General features: G+C 41.9%; 1 protein-coding gene across 10 annotated transcripts in view; it reads left to right on the plus strand.

Annotated features, from left to right (window-relative positions):
- Nucleotides 1-15018, plus strand: part of dennd4a (DENN/MADD domain containing 4A) — a 157961-nt gene that overhangs the window by 93797 nt on the left and 49146 nt on the right. For all 10 annotated transcript variants that reach the window (XM_072565375.1, XM_072565377.1, XM_072565378.1 and 7 more), the window contains exons 14-16: nt 8983-9116; nt 12064-12199; nt 12524-12730. In XM_072565375.1, the coding sequence (XP_072421476.1) occupies nt 8983-9116; nt 12064-12199; nt 12524-12730 (477 nt within the window). The remainder of the gene's footprint in view (nt 1-8982; nt 9117-12063; nt 12200-12523; nt 12731-15018) is intronic.

Raw genomic sequence — 15018 nt, forward strand, 5'->3', positions numbered from 1 at the left:
GTCTCATTAGATGCGGAAAATGCATTCGATAGGGTTGAATGGTCATATTTGTTTTACACATTGGAAAAGTTTGGCGTTGGAAAAGTGTTTAACAAATGGGTTTCAACATTGTATAGTGATCCCAAAGCAGTTGTGGTTACCAATGGATTAGGTTCGGATAGCTTCAGTGTGGGTAGGGGTTGCCGTCAGGGATGTCCTCTCTCGCCATTGTTATTTACGCTAATAATTGAACCACTAGCAGAAGCTATACCGGCTGATCCTAATATAACGGCCCCGAGGATTGGTACAGGTAAACATAAAGTTACTCTTTATGCAGATGATGTTCTTCTATTCCTCAGTAATCCTCTGATGTCCGTACCTCGCCTAATCCAAGCTATTAATATATTTAGTGCATTCTCAGGCTATAAAATTAATTTCTCAAAATCGGAGGCTATGCCAATGGGTGGCCTTGCTATGATACCCCACTTAGTGGACGGATCACACTTTCCCTTTCGGTGGTCCCTGGAGGGTTTCTTATATTTAGGCATTTTTATTACCCCAGTATTTGGTCAGTTATACAAGGCTAACTTTGTGCATTTACTGGAGAGGATAAGGCAGGACCTCCAGCGATGGGGAGACCTTCCAATTCCTGGCTGGGTAGAATAGCACTAATTAAAATGAACGTCCTACCCCATCTCCTATACCCTATGAGAATGCTTCCGGTGATGCTGCCAAGGCTGGCACTACGTAAATTATATGGTTGGTTGGGTTCCTTTATCTGGAATCCTAGACGGCCCCTCATTAAGCTGAAGAAGCTACAGCTTCCACACACAAGGGGAGGATTGGACTTCCCAGATTTTAGGAAATATCAGTTAAGTTCCCTATTAAGTTACATATCTGTTTGGGTCTTGTCTGACCCGCAATCAATCTGGCTGGACATCGAGGCTTCTCAAGTAAAATGCCCACTTATTAACCTTTTTATTTTCAGACAAGAGGAAAATCATTACGGATCACTGTAAAAACCCTATAATACTAAACACAATTAAAGCTTGGAATATAATGCGGCAAAATGAGGGCAACTCACATAAAACATCCCCCTATGCTCCAATAGTGGGAGCATGGGGATTTCAACCGGGGGTTACAGATGCCACTTTTAAACTCTGGAGATCCAGGGGTATCTCATGTTTAGGGGACCTATTTAAAGAAGGGGTCCTGATGTCTTTTGAACAGCTACATCAGAAATTCGGATTACCTAATGGAGACCTCTTTCGATACTTCCAAATTCGAGATTATATACAGAAGAAGACTACGTTATTAGATAGTCTTTATAAATCAGGTAGAGAATGTAGAGTGCTACAACCAATGGGGGTATCTTCCGTAAGTACTATATATCATTTACTACATGATGAAGTATCAGGAGATATGAACAATCTACTTAAAACATGGGATCAGGATTTGGGACTAGAAATCTCTATAGAAACGTGGAATGACATTTGGAAAACGCCAGAAGAATCACCATCTGTAACAGAACTCAGGCTATCCAGCTGAAGATACTTCATAGGGCCCATATAGCACCAGATCGATTGGCAAAATTTAAGGCAGGAGCATCTCCGATGTGTCCCAAATGTAAAATAGAGGTAGGCACTCTTGTACATTGCCTATGGACCTGTCATAAGATCCGTAGATACTGGACTAAAGTAGCAAGAACCCTGACAGAAATTTTAGGAACGGAAATTAAAGTGGACCCTGTATCTCTCCTTTTGGGCTTTTTGAACTTACCTTCTCTGGATATGCACAGGAAGAGATTATTTTCTATTCTCTCTTTCTGTGCAAGGAAAAATATGTTGGTAAACTGGGTGGCTGAGGGCCCCCCGGACTTTCAAATTGGCACAGATTAATTATGGAATGTATTCCCCTTGACTTCCTTCCAAATATGGTGCACCGAAAGACCGAATAATTTCATAAAATATGGCAGCCCTTCTTGAATTATATAAATACGGATATTTCGGCCATCCTAACAAGGGCTTTTATTTAATTGAGATTGCGAACCTGGCTGGTCTGGGACCCCTTGGGAGAGGAATCCCGCACGAATACGGGTTTTGTTACATTTAATGTTAACACGTTCCGAGCATGTATCTCACTATCCAATTTCTGTGTTATCCATTGTTTTTTTTTTCTTTCACTTATTTGAATAATGTAAGAGACTTAATTATTACACTCTGGTTAGATTAGTAGTTAGTTGAGTTTTGTTTTTGTTTCTCTGTATTTTTCTTTTGTTAAATTTTGGTTATTATTTATTTAAGATTTAATTGTATATCCATATTTGTATTTGAGAGTTTTGTTTATTTTTGTAAACTTGTAAAAATGTTAAATTTCCAATAAAAGTATCTATTTTAAAAAAAGTGTTTAAACAGCTCCCGCATAATTTCTGTGTCTTGACTAATAAAGGCAAGTATCCTATATGTCATCTTAACCACTTTACCTACCTGTCATGACACTTTCAGGGACTGGTGCGCATGCACAACATGGTCCTTCTGATCCTGGGTGCTTCCCAGGGTCCTACCTGCCAAAAGCATCATCTCACATGTATTCAGATTGATCTTCATTTGCCACTGATCAGCCTATGTATATCCTCTTGTAGTCTAAGTCTATCATCTGCACTACTTGCCACCCTACCAATTATTGTATTGTCTGCAAACTTACTGACCCAACACTGATCCCATTGGACACAGACTGCCAGTTAGAATAATCACCCCATAACCATCGCACTCTGATTCTTGCCATTCAGCCAATTGTGGATCCAGTTTACTAAATTTCCTTAGATCTCATGGGCTCTTACCTTTGCTATCCATCTCTCATGTGGGACCTTATTAAAGCCTTGCTGAATTCAAAGCAGACTACGTCAAAAGCATTACACACATCTACACACCAGGTTGCGTCTTTGAGAAATCCAGTCGAGTTGGGCAGAAATTAAATCCCTGTCTATTCTTAATTAATCCCTGCCTTTCCAAGTCCTGATTAAATCTCTCCCTCAGAATTGCTTCCAACAGTTTCCCCACCATTGAGTTTAGACTCACTGGCCTGTAGACCCTGGTTTATCGCTTGCTCCCTTCTTAAATAACCATACCACTATGGTTGTCCTCCAGTTCTCTGCCACTTCTCCTGTGGCCAGAGAGGAACTGAAAGTTTTTGCAAGTATTTTCCCTGCTATTTTTCTCTTGCCTCACTCAACAACCTGGGATGTATTTTTTCTGGCCCTGGAGATGTTTCTACTTTTAAGCCTTCCAGACCACTTAGAGTCTCCTCTCTATCTTTGCTGATTTCTTTAATTGTATCACAGTCTTTCTCGCTGATTTCCGTACCTACATTGTCCCTTTCACTAGTGAACACCATCACATAGTATTCATTTAGAATCCTACCTACATCCTCTAAGTCCACACACAGATTACCACTCTGGTCCTTAATGGACCCTACTGTTGCCCTAGTTCTCCTTTTACCTTAATGTACCTCCTAAAGCAAGTTGGCATCTTCCTGCCAATATCCATTATATCTCTCAAACTCCCTTTAAGTTTTCTCATCCACATTCTATACTCCACTAGGGCTTCCACAGTTAAGACCCCAGTATCTGCCAAAAGCCTCCTTTTTCTTTCAACCCACTGATTTGCTATATAACTCTCTATCCAGGGTTCACATGATTTGACGGTCTCCCCCTTTCTCCTTATTGGAACATATTGGCCCTGTACACTCCATATTTCCTTCTGGAATGTATCCCACTATTCTGAGATATATTATCTGAACATATCTGTTCCCAGTCTATTCTGGCCAAATCATATCTCATCTTATTAAAATCAGCCTTTCACGAGTTGAGAACTTTGATTTCAGGCCCACCTAAATGGCTTCATGTGTGGGAAACTATCTCATAACATGATTGAGTTTTTGAAGAAGTGATGAAGAAGATTGATGAAACCAGAGTAGTTGACATTGACTATATGGATGTCAGCAAGGTGTTCAAAGGAAACAAACCCTTCGGTCCAACTTGTCCATGCTGACCAGATATCCTAACCCAATCTAGTCCCACCTGCCAGCACCCGGCCCATATCCCTCCAAACCCTTCCTATTCATATACCCATCCAAATGCCTCTTAAATGTTGCAATTGTGCCAGCCTCCACCACTTCCTCTGGCAGCTCATTCCATACAGGTACCATCCTCTGCATGAAAAAGTTGCCCCTTAGGTCTCTCTTATATCTTTCCCCTCTCACCCTAAACTATGACTTCTAGTTCTGGACTCCCCTAACCCAGGGAAAAGACTTTGTCTATTTATCCTATCCATGCCCCTCATGATTTTATAGACCTCTATAAGGTCACCCCTCAGCCTCCGATGATCCAGGAAAAACAACACCAGCCTATTCAACCTCTTCCTATAGCTCAAATCTTCCAACTCTGGCAACATCCTTGTAAATCTTTTCTGGACCCTTTCAAGTTTCACAATATCTTTCCGAAGGAAGGAGACCAAAATTGCATGCAACATTGGCCTAAACCAATGTCCTGTACAGCCGCAACATGACTTCCCAACTCCTGTACTCAATACTTGACCAATAAAGGAAAGCATACCAAACGCCGCCTTCACTATCCTATCTACCTGTGACTCCACTTTCAAGGAGCTATGAACCTGCACTCCAAGGTCTCTTTGTTCAGCAACACTCCCTAGGACCTTACCATTAAGTGTATAAGTCCTGCTAAGATTTACTTTCCCAAAATGAGCACCTCATATTTATCTAGATTGAACTCCATCTGACACTTCTCAGCCCATTGGCCCATCTTCTCAAGATGCCATTGTAATCTGAGGTAACCTTCTTTGCTGTCCACTAAACCTCCAATTTTGGAGTTATCTGCAAACTTACAAACTACAGGGGAACCTCGATTATCTGAACATGATGGGCGGGCACAATTTTGTTTCAATAATCAATTATTCGGTTAATCAATTAAATGCCTTTCCTCTGGGGTTGAACTTTTTAAAGTCTGCTCCCCATTCAGGAGACTGCAGAAGCACACAGCCCGCGAGGCCCCGCGCCCCCAATCCCGTCCAGCACCGCCCCACTCCCAAAACCACCCCCCGCCCTGTGCAACACTTCACCCCAACCCCCAACACCGCCCCCCCCCCCACCACCACCACCACCACCACCACCCAACACTGCCCTCCCACCACTGTGTAACACCACTGTATACCTCTTATGCTCACATCCAAACCATTTGTGTAAATGATGAAAAGTAGTGCACCCAGCACTGATCCTTATGGAACTCCACTGTTCATAGACGTCCAGTCTGAAAAACAATCCTCCACCACCACCCTCTGTCTTCTACATTTGAGCCAGTTCAGTATCCAAATGGCTAATTCTCCCTATGTTCCATGAGATCTAACCTTCTGCATAATAGATTGGTTACAAAGGTTAGATCACATGGAATCCAGGGGCAGCTAGCCATTTGGATATGAAACTGGCTTGAAGATAGGAGACACTGGTGGAGAGTTGCTTTTCACATTGGAGGCCTACGATCAGCGGTGTGCCACAAGGATCAGTGCTGAGTCCACTGCTTTTTGTCATTTATACAAATGATTTGGATGTGAATATAGAAGGAATGGCTAGTAAGTTTTCAGATGACACCAAAATTGACAGTGTAGTGGACAGTGAAGAAGGTTATCTGAGTACAACGGGACCTTGATCAGATGGGCCAATGGGTTGAGGAGTGGCAGATGGAGCTTAATTGAGATGCGAATGAGGTATTGTGTTTTTGTAAGGCAAATCAGGACAGGACTTGTACACTTAATGTTAGGGTCCTGGGAAGTGTTGCGAAACAAAGGGACCTTAGGGTGCGGGTTCATAATTCCTTAAAGGTGGTATCACAGGTAGACAGGGCAGTGAAGAAGGCATTTGGTATGCTTGCCTTTATTGGTCAATGTATTGAGTATAGGAGGATTTGCTGTAGAGGGAGGAAAAGAGCTTCTTCAAGGAAGGCATCCTTGCAAGAGGATTCGCTTGTAGAGGGACAGTCACTATAAACCAACCGACTCCCCCAGCTACATAGATCATACCTACTCCCACCCTGCTCCCTGTAAAAACAACATCCCATATTCCCAATTCCTTCGCCTCCGCCGCACCTGCTCCCAGAAGGACCAATTCCAATACCGAACAACCCAGATGGCCTCCTTCTTCAAAGACAGCAATTTCCTCTCCGACGTGATTGACGATGCTCTCCACCACATCTCCTCCACTTCCCATTCCTCTGCCCTTGAACCCCGCCCCTCCAATCACCACCAGGACAGAACCCCACTCGTCCTCACCTACCACCCCACCAACCTCCAGATACATCGTATCATCCTTCATCATTTCCGCCACCTCCAAACAGACCCCACCACCTAGGATATATTTCCCTCCCCTTCCCTATCAGCGTTCCGGAAAGACCACTCCCTCCTCGACTCCCTCGTCAGGTCCACACTCCCCACCAACCCAACCTCCACTCCTGGCACCTTCCCCTGCAACTGCAAGAAATGCAAAACTTGCGCCCACACTTCCACCCCCCACCACTTCCCTCCAAGGTCCCAAGGGATCTTTCCATATCCGTCACAAATTCACCTGCACCTCCACACACATCATTTAATGCATCCACTGCACCCGATGTGGCCTTCTCTACATTGGGGAGACAGGCCGCCTACTTCCAGAACATTTCAGAGAACGCCTCTGGGACACCCGCACCAACCAACCCAACTGCCCTGTGGCTGAACACTTCAACTCCCCCTCCTACTCCGCCAAGGACATGCAGGTCCTTGGCCGCCTCCATCACCAGACCATGGCAACATGACGCCTGGAGGAAGAGCGCCTCATCTTCCGCCTAGGAACCCTCCAACCACAAGAGATGAATGCAGATTTCTCCAGCTTCCTCATTTCCCCTTCCCCCACCTTATCTCAGTCCCAACCCTCGGACTCAGCACCGCCTTCTTGACCTGCAATCTTCTTCCTGACCTCTCTGCCCCCACCCCCTCTCCAGCCTATCACCCTCACCTTAACCTCCTTCCACCTATCGCATTCCCAACGTCCCTCCCCCAAGTCCCTCCTCCCTACCTTTTATCTTAGCCTGCTTGGCACACCCTCCTCATCCCTGAAGAAGAGCTTATGCCCGAAACGTTGGTTCTCCTGCTCCTTAGATGCTGCCTGATCTGCTGCGCTTTTCCAGCAACACATTTTTCAGTATTGAGTATAGGAGTTGGGCGGTCATGTTGTGGCTGTTCAGGACATTGGTTAGGCCACTTTTGGAATACTGCATTCAATTCTGGTCTCCTTGCTATAGGAAAGATGTTATTAAACTTGAAGGGGTTCAGAAAAGATTCACAAGGATTCTGTTGAGTTGAAGAGTTTGATCTGTAGGGAGAGGCTGAATAGGCTGGGGTAATTTTCCCTGGAGTGTTGGAGGCTGAGAGGTGACCTTATAGATGTTTATAAAATCATGAGGATCATGGATAAGGTCTTTTTCTCAATGTAGGGGAGTCCAGAACTAGAGGGTGTCGGTTTAAGATGAGAAGGTAAAGATTTAAAAGGGACCAAAGGGGCAAGTTTTTCATGCAGAGGGTGGTGCATGTATGGAAAGAGCTGCCAGAGAAAGTGGTGGAGGCTTCGACAATTACAACATTTAGAAGGCATCTGGATGGGTAGATGAATAAGAAGGGTTTTAGAGGTATGTTGGCAAATAGAGCTAGATTAATTTAGGATATCTGGTCAGCGTGGAAGAGTTGGATCAGATGGCTACTAACTGAAGAAATGCCTAACTTGGATTTTGGGAACTAATTGCAAAAAGAATGAAAATACTATTTGTACGCTCCCAAGTTACAAACATAATCACAAAACCTGTCGACCATAAGCTAGTCTGATGCAAAGGTTTGATGCTTTGTCCACTAATGTGTGACGGTTAAAGGCAAAATTAAGTATTTTATACAATGTAGAGAGAGATGGCCTCAGCTCTGATGTATGGGAGACTGTCGTGCATTCTTTCATTTACCTGTTGTTGAAACAATGAAGTTTTGAAATCCAGTCATGCATTTGAAAGTGTACCAATTACTACTAAGGGCAGTTAACTTTAGGGAGGACAAACGGACCTGGGGACTCTCCAGCAATAGTTCATCCAAGTGAAAAGACTGAAAGAGTTATATTGTATTAGCGAGGATTGATCTAATACAAATGCTTAAACAGCAGGAAATCTCTGCCAGTGAGTGGAAGCAGAGATACTGACTGATTTCAAAAGGAAATTGAATAAGCCCATGAGCCAAATAAGCCTAGAAGTTCTACTGAAAGCCTGTTTAGGCTCAATGGACCAAAAGGCCTCTATGTGCCGTAATGATTCTCTGCCCAAAGAAGGGAAATGAATGTTCTTTAGCAGGGCAATCCTGAACCAAAGGCGGCAGTCTGAGTATTTGTGCTAAAGCAGTGAGAAATGAATGCAGAAAAAAAATGTTTCAGCAACATACTGCGACAATAAGGTGCACAGGCCCAAGACCCTTACATGCAACATCAATTGGGAAGATAACATACATGTGAGGGCTTATAGGAGAAGGCTAGGAAATATAGATTAAAATGACTGCAATAATTAATGCAATTGAGACAAAAAAAAACTGCAGGTGCTGGAAGTTTTGTGTTCTTTAACATATAACAAGGATGGGATGAAGTTAATAGTTTATTTCAACTAATAGGCAGTTCTCACTGCAGACTTGAGGTTGTTCTCTGCAACTTCCTCAAATCCAACTAAAAATAAAAGATTGAAATGGTGGACCTAGATTTTCTTTTATTTTGGCTGTAAAAACTGCATAATATATGGGAATGAGAGAACAAACAGATTACACTTCCTTGTAGTTCTTGTTTCATTTTCCTCTGTGTTATCAATTCCATTTGATTGTAATATGCAGTATGAAGTATGCTATTTGACTTGAGATGATAATTCTACCATTTATGCTAAACCAGTTAGACGCAGAGCGCCCCGATGATTTGCATCTCATAGAATTGGATGAGTCTCACCGAAGTGAACATACGGTTTTCATAACACCACCTGATCTTCCAAGCTTGCCTAATGGAGAAGAACATCCCCTTCAATATAGGTATGATTCTAAGTTTGCTTGCATGGTTAGAGCACAGAGGAAATCGTAAGGTTTCAGAATGTGTCTAGTATTTACAATGTTTTAAATGCCTAGAATCATTTTCATTTGCTGTTTTCCTGTCTAATAATCATAAAAATGTTTACACTGCATAAAGTGTAGGTAGTTCTATTTTGGTATAATGGTGTGGACATGCTGTTTATACAAAGTTGGATGAAATTGGCATATTCTCTACTCAGATGCAAAGTTTAAACATCTATTGTTGGAGAAAATGCAGAGGCATGGAATTGAGGGTGATTTAGCAATTTGGATTAGCAACTGGCTTTCTGATAGAAGGTGGTGGTGGTCGATGGAAAATATTCAGCCTAGAGTCCGGTTACTACTGGTGTGCCCACAAGAATCTGTTTTGGGACCACTGCTGTTTGTTATTTTTATAAATGACTTAGACGCAGGCATATGTGGATGGATTAGCAAATTTGCAGATGACACTAAAGTCGGTGGACAGTTTGGAAGAATGTTACAGGTTGCGGGGGACTTGGATAATAAGCAGAATTGGGCTGAGAGGTGGCAAATGGAGTTCAATGCACCTAAATGTGAGGTGATGCACTTTGGGAAGAATAACAGGAAGGCAGAGTACTGGGTTAATGGAAAGATTCTTGGTAGTGTGGATGTACAGAGAGATCTTGGAATCCATGTACATAGATCCCTGAAAGTTGTTACCCAGGTTGATAGTGCTGTTAAAAAGGCATATGGTGTATTAGGTTTTATTCATAGAGAGATTGAGTTCCGGAGCCGCAAAATCATGCTGCAACTATACAAAACGCTAGTGCAGCCACACTTGGAATATTGTGTACAGTTCTGGTCACCATAGTTTGGGGAGGATGCAGAAGCATTGGAAAAGGTGCAGAGGAGATTTACCAGGGTGTTGCCTGGAGGGAAGGTCTTATGAGGAAAGGGTGAGAGACTTGGGTCTGTTCTCATTGGAAAGAAGAAGGCTAAGAGGGGATTTGATTGAGACATACAAGATTATCAGAGGATTAGATAGATTAGACAGTGAATGTTTTTTTCCTAGGCTGATGACTTCAGTGTGTACGAGGGGGCATAAGTACAAATTGAGGGGTGATAGATTTAAGACAGATATCAGAGGCAAGTTCTTTACACAGAGAGTGGTAAGGGCGTGGAATGCCCTACCTGCTAATGTAGTCAACTCAGCCACATTAGGGAGATTTAAACAGTCCTTAGATAAGCACATGGATGATGATGGGATGGTGTAGGGGGACGAGCTGGGGATAGTGTAGGGGGACGAGCTGAGAATAGTTCACAGGTCGGTGCAACATCGAGTGTCAAAGGGTCTGTTCTGCGCTGTATTGTTCTATGTTCTATAGTATGAAGTTTCAATTTAAAAGCTGTAAGTTAACTACTACATACAGTTTTGAAAATTAGCATGTTTGTATTGTGATTTAGAGAACTGTGATTATGCTGCAGCCTTGTATTCACCACTGCCAATTATTTTTATGCAAACTCATTAGATCTGTTTTTAGTGTTGAGAATGTAACTGTGCTCCTCCAGGGAGTATCTACTGTATTTTTTAAAAATGCTTTACATAAATTTTCTGCTCTGCTTTGAAAACAACATTTTTTCAAATGATGAAAATTGTCAATACTAGATTGCAAACACTGGGTTTAACAAACATCTAGCTGTCTTCTGAAAATGTTGTATTGCTTTGAATCTCATTCCAAAGTAGTTCTGGGCTATCTGATAGCTCTCCCAACTGGCAGCATTTTGTGGTTCAGCTGCTGCAAAGACATGCATTTGATGCTCTCCCAATGCCACTCCATAACAATCAGGTTGAAAACCTAGGCTAATGTTTTTCTTTTCTGCTTAATCTGGTGTGCTGAGGATGTCATGGACCAGACGGTTGCTTTGGATTGAGGGCAGAAAGCCAGATACTAGCTGTGTGCCTGAAATGGTGTGTGGCCATCCAACGAATAAAGGATACTTTCCCAGAACCTAAGAAGCAAATAGCAGATTCTAGAAATCTGGAAGAAAACAGAAAATTATAAACACAGCAGGTTTGACAGTATCTGTGGAGAGAACAGAAGAGTTAATGCTTTACTTGTGTACATAAGAACACATGAATCAGGTATAGGAGCAATTCGATCCTTTGAGCCGGCTCCACCATTCAGTAAGATCACAATTGACATGATTGTAACCTCAAAGCCATGTTCTTGCCTACCATAGTAACCTTTAAACCCTTGCTTAACAACAATTTACCAACTTCTGCCTTAAAAAGGACTCTGCTTCCACCACCTCAAGAAAGGAGTACCAAAGGCCTCCTGAGAAAAGGTTTTGCCTTACTGCTGTTTTAAATGATTGGCCCGTTATTTTTAAACAGTAACCACTAGTTCTAGATTCTCCCAAAGGAGGAAACATTGCCTCCACATAGACCCTGTCAAGACCCCTCTGGATGTGTGTACTCTGACAAGCATTAACCACAGTCGTTTCCTCCAATGTTGCCTGACCTGCTGAGTTACATCAGTTTTTCTGCTCCCCTACATGTAACACTAGATATAAAAAAACTAAATATTAGATATATGGATGAAAAGCTGAAAATGTGTTGCTGGAAAAGCACAGCAGGTCAGGCAGCATCCAAGGAGCAGGAGAATCGACGTTTCGGGTATGAGCCCTTCTTCAGGAATGAAGGGCTCATGCCTGAAACGTCCATTCTCCTGCTCCTTGGATGCTGCCTGACCTACTGTGCTTTTCCAGCAACACATTTTCAGCTTTTCATCCATATATCTAATATTTAGTTTTTTTATGTCTAGTGTTACATGTAGGTTAGGTGAAAACCTTTATTTGGCAATTAAATGTGTAGTTAATTACATTTTGGTTGTTGACTATGTTTATGACATTTTAATATATTAACTCCAAACTGATCCTGTCCTTTCAGTTACTCTAGCTTCCCTGTGCTAATACCAGAGCTCTTTGACAGACCGGTGGGTTTATTAAAAACTTCAGCAAGCAGGTTAACATCAAAAAATAGTTGTCCCAACAGTCCTGCACCCATGGGCAGAAGAACTAAGCAGGTACACCATGATTGATGTTTATATTCTGAATATTCTGTCATAAAGTGTGTGAATACCATTAGGTACTATTGGCACACTGAAAGATTGAATACTGTACTCAGTGGGAGAATAATGGATTGGTTAGGCTGTATTGTTCGAGTGGAAATGTAAATCAGTTTTGTAGGAAAAGTGGAATGTATAAATAATTGGGTAAATTGTGTGTTTCATGTCACCTCTGTGTAGGAAGAGTAATACTTTAAATGTAAAACATTAAAATTGTGAACTGTTTGAATGCATATGTGAATTATAAATTTCATTTCATAATTTTATCTGTTTATATTTCAGGAAATAAAATCAGCTCAAAAAATTGCAAAGCGTTATTCATCAATTCCTCAGATGTGGTCAAAATGTCTCTTGCGCCATTGCTATGGCCTCTGGTTTATCTGCCTCCCTGCTTATGTGAAAGTTTGCCATTCAAAGGTTAGGGCTCTTCGGACTGCTTACGATGTATTGAGGAAGATGCAAATCAAGAAGTTGGAACCACCTGATGAGGTATGAATACAGTCACATTGTACCATATTAGCAAAAATGGTGTCGGTATTGCCATGTGATTTGGTGGGAGAGGAAAGACAATATAATTAATTACATGTTCACTGTGATGGAATGCTTGTTTTGTTTCTGATTTTCCTCTGCCAAACTAACCCCAGTTTAATATCAGCGTAACTTTAAAACAGTATTTTTTCCCTATTTATTTCAATAATTATAAGACCTCTAAAATAATCCCCATACTCCTTTCCTGTTGCCGTCCCATTCACTAACATATACAGTACTGTTGGGAGAGTCAACTTGTCAGAATAGCAGCAGGAGCTATGTCTGTGGCACGACAGGTGACACTGCTGCAGGAGATGGGAGGAAGAAGAATGACAGGGTTGTAATGTTTGGGAATTCATTAATAAGGAGAGCAGGCATTTCTGCAGCTACACAAGTCTTCAGCATAGTATGTTGCATCCCTGATGCCAGACCTAAGTGTGTCTTGAAGATGTGACAGGATATTCTGAAAGGAGAGGGTGGAACAGCCAGTGGTCATGGTACGTATTGGTCCCAATGACATGGGTAATAATAGGGATGAGGTCTTACAAGCTAAATATAGCGAGTTAGGATATAAATTGAAAAGCAAAACTTCAAAGGTAATAATCACAGAATTGCTACTTCCTGGTGCTGTTGGAGAGGGCTTAAATTTAAATGACAGGACAATGGGAACTTGAGCAGGAGTAAGGATTGATAGTAATGAAAGGCAGGTAAAAACAATGATTGCAGATGCTGGAAACCAAAGTCTAGATTAGAGTGGTGCTGGAAAAACACAGCAGTTCAGGCAGCATCCAAGAAGCATGAAAATCGATGTTTCGGGCAAAAGCCCTTCATCAGGAATACTGTATTCCTGATGAAGGGCTTTTGCCCGAAACATCGATTTTCGTGCTTCTTGGATGCTGCCTGAACTGCTTTGTTTTTCCAGCACCACTCTAATCCAGTAATGAAAGGCAGAAGTGTAAGAAGCACTAGAGGAAATTAGAAAAAAAAACAAATGAGGCCAAAGTGCAAAGTAAAACTAAGATGACTAATGATGTTAAGACAAGTCTAAAATATATTGTGTTTTAATAGGTGTAGCATAAGCAATAAAGTAAGCGAATTAACACTGCAGTTAGATATTTGTGGGTGCTATGCAGTTGCAATTAAGGAGGCATTGGGAAGAGTGACCGTAATATGATGGAATTGTAATTAAGGTGGAGAGTGAAAAAAATTGGCAATGATGGTTGAGAGAATCTTACCAAAAGGATTGGCAATGGTTTGGTAACAGTATATATTTAGGGAATGTGTGCATGAATTACAACAGGTATTATTCCTATTTTGTGCAAAAATAACACAGGAAAGATGTCTCAATCATTGCTTTCAAATGAAATTAAGGATAGTATTAGATCCAAAGAAGAGACGTATAAAAGCGCCAGAAAAAAAGCAGTAATTCTGAGGAGTGGGCGTACTTTAGAGTTCAGCAAAAGAGGACAAAAAGATTGATGAAGAGTGAGGAAAATAAAATATGTGGGTTAATTTGCAAGAAACGCAAAACTGACTATAAAAGCTTCTGTAAGCCTAGGCTGGAAGCCTAGTGATGGGAGATAAGGAAATAGCAGGAGAACTTAACAAGTACTTTGCGTCAGTTTTCACAGTGGAAGACAGGAGTAATATCCCAACAATTAAAGGGAGTCAGGAGGCTGAGTTGAGTATGGTTGTCATTACAAAAGAGATAGTGCTAGAAAAGCTAAAAAGTCTTAAAATTGATAAATCTCCTGGCCCCGATGGGATACATCCTAGAGTTCTGAAAGAGGTGGCTGAGGAAATAGCGGAGGCATTGGTTGAGATCTTTCAAGAGTCACTGGAGTCAGGGAAAGTCCCGGGTGATTGGAAGATCGCTGTTGTAACCCCATTGTTCAAGAAAGGATCAAGTCAAAAGATGGAAAATTATAGGCCAATTAGCCTAACCTCGGTTGTTGGTAAAATTCTAGAATCCATCATTAAGGATAAAGTTTCTAAATTCTTAGAAGAGCAGAGTCTGATTAGAACAAGTCAACATGGATTTACTAAGGGGAGGTCATGCCTGACAAACCTGTTGGTATTCTTTGAAGAGGTGACAAGCAGGTTAGACCAGGGAAACCCAGTGGATGTGGTCTATCTAGACTTCCAAAAGGCCTTTGATAAGGTGCCACACGGGAGGCTGCTGAGCAAGGTGAGGGCCCATGGTGTTCGAGGTGAGATACTGGGATGGTTTGAGGATTGGTTGTCTGACA

The sequence above is a fragment of the Chiloscyllium punctatum genome, chromosome 48, assembly GCF_047496795.1.
Source record: "Chiloscyllium punctatum isolate Juve2018m chromosome 48, sChiPun1.3, whole genome shotgun sequence".
Taxonomy (NCBI): domain Eukaryota; kingdom Metazoa; phylum Chordata; class Chondrichthyes; order Orectolobiformes; family Hemiscylliidae; genus Chiloscyllium; species Chiloscyllium punctatum.